At 41.9% G+C, this 3,459-nt stretch overlaps 1 protein-coding gene across 3 annotated transcripts; it reads right to left on the bottom strand.

The window, feature by feature from the left end:
- Positions 1-1,028: 1,028 nt before the first annotated feature.
- LOC310854499 (mucin-15) lies at positions 1,029-2,996 on the bottom strand. Of its 3 annotated transcripts, none has more exons than XM_083759177.1 (2): positions 2,740-2,996; positions 1,029-1,997 (listed from the first exon to the last, which is right to left on the bottom strand). In XM_083759177.1, the coding sequence occupies exons 1-2, from the start codon at positions 2,927-2,929 to the stop codon at positions 1,876-1,878; spliced, it is 312 nt and encodes a 103-aa protein (XP_083615303.1). In that variant the 5' UTR covers positions 2,930-2,996; the 3' UTR covers positions 1,029-1,875. The 3 variants fall into 3 exon arrangements, with proteins under 3 accessions (XP_083615303.1, XP_083615304.1, XP_083615305.1); XM_083759178.1 differs by having other exon boundaries at positions 2,797-2,996; XM_083759179.1 differs by having other exon boundaries at positions 2,821-2,996.
- Positions 2,997-3,459: the final 463 nt, after the last annotated feature.

Genomic DNA, 3,459 nt, shown 5'->3' with positions numbered 1-3,459 from the left:
CCTGAGGATTTCACAGTGCAGCTTAATCCTGGATTACTGTGTGAATAAACGAACTGTCTTGAGGCTTAAAGCATCTCAACGCTCCATTTGAACAAAGAGGACTTACACCAGTCTGCCTGTGCTACTGATGTGCTTATTGCTATCAAATAATTCTGAAGAGAAACGCACTGCTTTTCCCCACTTACAATACCAACTTCTAAAATAATAGTGAAAAAAATAAAAAATAAATAAGTGTGCCCAAAACCCGTCTTCTTACAAACCCAAAGTATATCTACATTTCTGTTGTCATACTTAAAAGTGATCATATTAGTTATTGCTACTTTGTTTGAGGGACGATTATTTGTCCCATATGATTTGTAAACGTTGCTTAGATTAGTTTAATGAGCCAGATGCTACAGTTGTCCATTAAACCTGTTTAGCCCTGTTTTTTTATTTTCTAGCTGTCCAACACATGTAGAGCTGTCATATTAACTTTCACATGACTTTGTGTCTCATATTTAAGATGTTAACATACCATTTCTTTTTTTTTTGTAATTTATATTTCTTGTCCCACGATTTTGTAACCCATTTTTCACCCCTGTGTCAATCATCCTGTGATGTGATCCTGGGCTCTACACACCCTCCGCCAACCTAGGGAGAGCAACGGACTTAACTCATGCTTCCTTCATGCTTGAGTGTCCAAGTTGCTCCTTTACACCTGACAGGGGGGAGTTTCCCTGGTTGGACGTAGCGCGTGGAAGGAACACGTTATTCCAACCAGTTCCTTTCCCCTCCATCAGGCGTCCCGGCTGGCCAGGGGGAGGCAGTTTAGAGACCAGGATTACTGCATGTTTTTGTGAGGGTACCTACCCTAGGGGACACGGGGAGAACATGCAAACTCCACACAGAAAGGCCCTTTCGCCAACCCCGCCTTCGGGTATGGGCACTGATGACGCGGAGGAGGAAACACGCCGCCAGCACCCACAGCGCCCCGAGCGGGAATCAAACCCAGGACCTTCTAGCTGTGAGGCGACAGCACTACCAACATACTATTTCTAGTATTGTGCAAATTATTTTCTGCCAAGCAGATCTCACTGTTTCTCAACACTGCATATCTTTCCATTATACAGGTGCTTAATAGTCATTTTGTATTTTGTCATTTGTTTCACGACCCATTAAATAAACGTAATCATTGTTGTTGTTCTTTTACACACACCCATGGCATATACATTCTGCATGCATTGCAATAACCGGTAATGACTATCTCTTTCATATAAACATCCTTCCTTTAGCGTAAACTTAAACATTTATTGCTTTTGGCAACCTATATAAATAGCTGACATTTAAACCCTCTGTATTTTGGCCCTTACAGCACCTAAAGCTGTTTATATAAAATACAAAATAAAAACTATTTCAATACTATAACCATATCCATATACTGTACATAATCTGTAGGTATAACTTGTCTCTGTCGGGTGGAAACATTCATAATGTCCAATACTGTTACTTTCCAGGATTATTCAAAAACATCGAAAGTATGATCGACAAGCTCAAAACACGCTGCGTTTACATCTTGGCATGCTTTGATACTTTTGCTTGACGCTGTAGTATGATCAAGTAGGACGTTATTTTAAGAAGAGAAAAAACCAACACAAAATGTTAGAATATGAAGATAAGAGGTTTCAGGCCCGACAGAGACAATATCATAGATTGTCTACAAATGACCATTGTAGTCTTGGTGGCATTTCCATGTATGGTGCACTTTCCATGAAGAGAGTACCATGAGGAGTCCATAGTTGGGCCCCCCTCCTCGGTCACTGCTGGTCCGTGGACAGACGCTATCGGCCCCTGGACAGTTGCTATACTGGCCTCTGGACAAGTCAGTGTGCTGGTCAGTTAGCGCCGCTGGCCCCCTGAGAAGCTGTTCATCTGGATGTCGTCTGCTTGCATCGCTCGGTTGTAGTACGCAGAACCGCCAAAGTTTAAGTCCAAAGGCTCGCTGTTGTCTAGTCGGAGAACTATAGGAGTGGAACGATAACAGTTATTATCATATTATAAACATTATCATCATTATTATTACAAAACTGCTATTTACACTCATGGATCTGACAGGGAACACATCCGACCCGGGACAACACTCCACACGTCCCAGACTCCTCTCCGTACCATACCATGTTATGTAGACAGATGCCAGGTTAATTTCTTGACTTGGCATCCTAGAGTTTGTATAGCTACATATTATTATTATTATTATTATTATTATTATTATTATTATTATTGGTGTGTGAATGTGGGAAGTGAGAACGCTGGCGTCTACTGTTCGCCGCTTCACCTCCCAATGTATGAATGAATGAACCATTGTAAAGCGCATTGAGCACTTGGAAAAGTGCTATAAAGATGCAATTAATTATTATTATTATTGTTATTATTATTGTTTACCTATATGATCATAGATTATAGGGGGGGGGGGGGGCAGATATAAATGGCATTAAATGGGGGTCAGTAGCCTGTGCATGTCAAACTGGGCATCCTTTTAAAATGGGGTCTTGCTCTGAAAATGAATTTTCACGGCAAGACCTCGACTTTGCGCGTGCCTGGTACCCCAGTCAAAATATGGCCCTTGAGGAAAATTAATTGGGGAACCCTACACTACACTGTCTCCATGCATGTGATCTACAGTATTACCTTGTGTTTACCTTGCTTGCTGCGAATCGCTCTGAATTAAGAGCGTCTGCTGAATGCTTAAATTGAAGTACATACATTTGTGGTGATGTGAGTCCCATCGCATACCCGGCCGGTCAGAGGGGAATAGCGTACCCGAGTCAGAGGGGAATTGCGTACCCGGGTCAGAGGGGAATAGCGTACCCGGGTCAGAGGGGAATTCTTCCACCAGCTTCCTGTGGCTGAAGTCCCTCTGCTTCCTCTTCCTCACGATCACGTACACCACCATGCCCACAAACGCCACCGCCACTCCCGTCCCCAAGACGGCACTCCACGCCTCACTTTTTCTGCTCCTCTTATTGGTTTCTGATGCCAGACCTTTTGCAGGGAAGAAAACAACACAGAACATGTAGTTTGTTTGATTGATTGATTGATGTTGTTATGGATTCTATTGGTGCTATGCAATTTATTGGACTATTTATTTTTTTATTGTGCGTTGCATGACCACATTGGAATGTGTTTTATTACACTTTTATGTGTATATCCTGGGTCTGAGAAATATTACGCTTTACTCGTATATTTCATTTGACAAAATCAAATCAAAACAAGTCTCACAAGTCTCTGTAAAAGTTAAATCTGTGGGAATAAATAACATTGTTTCATCCTCCATTACCAGAAAACTTGTAACATTGATAACTTATATTACATGTTGATAACAGGGCTCCTCAACCTCATACAAATACTTGGGCAGCAGGATTGACAACTCACTAACTTGGAACACACATGTAGACAGTCTGCACTCTCCGATGTCTCAGGGTG

Source organism: Protomyctophum parallelum, assembly GCF_964188405.1.
Source record: "Protomyctophum parallelum genome assembly, chromosome: 2".
NCBI lineage: Eukaryota > Metazoa > Chordata > Actinopteri > Myctophiformes > Myctophidae > Protomyctophum > Protomyctophum parallelum.
The sequence above is the reverse complement of the archived record's forward strand: the minus strand, read 5'-3'. Positions and strand labels throughout refer to the sequence as shown.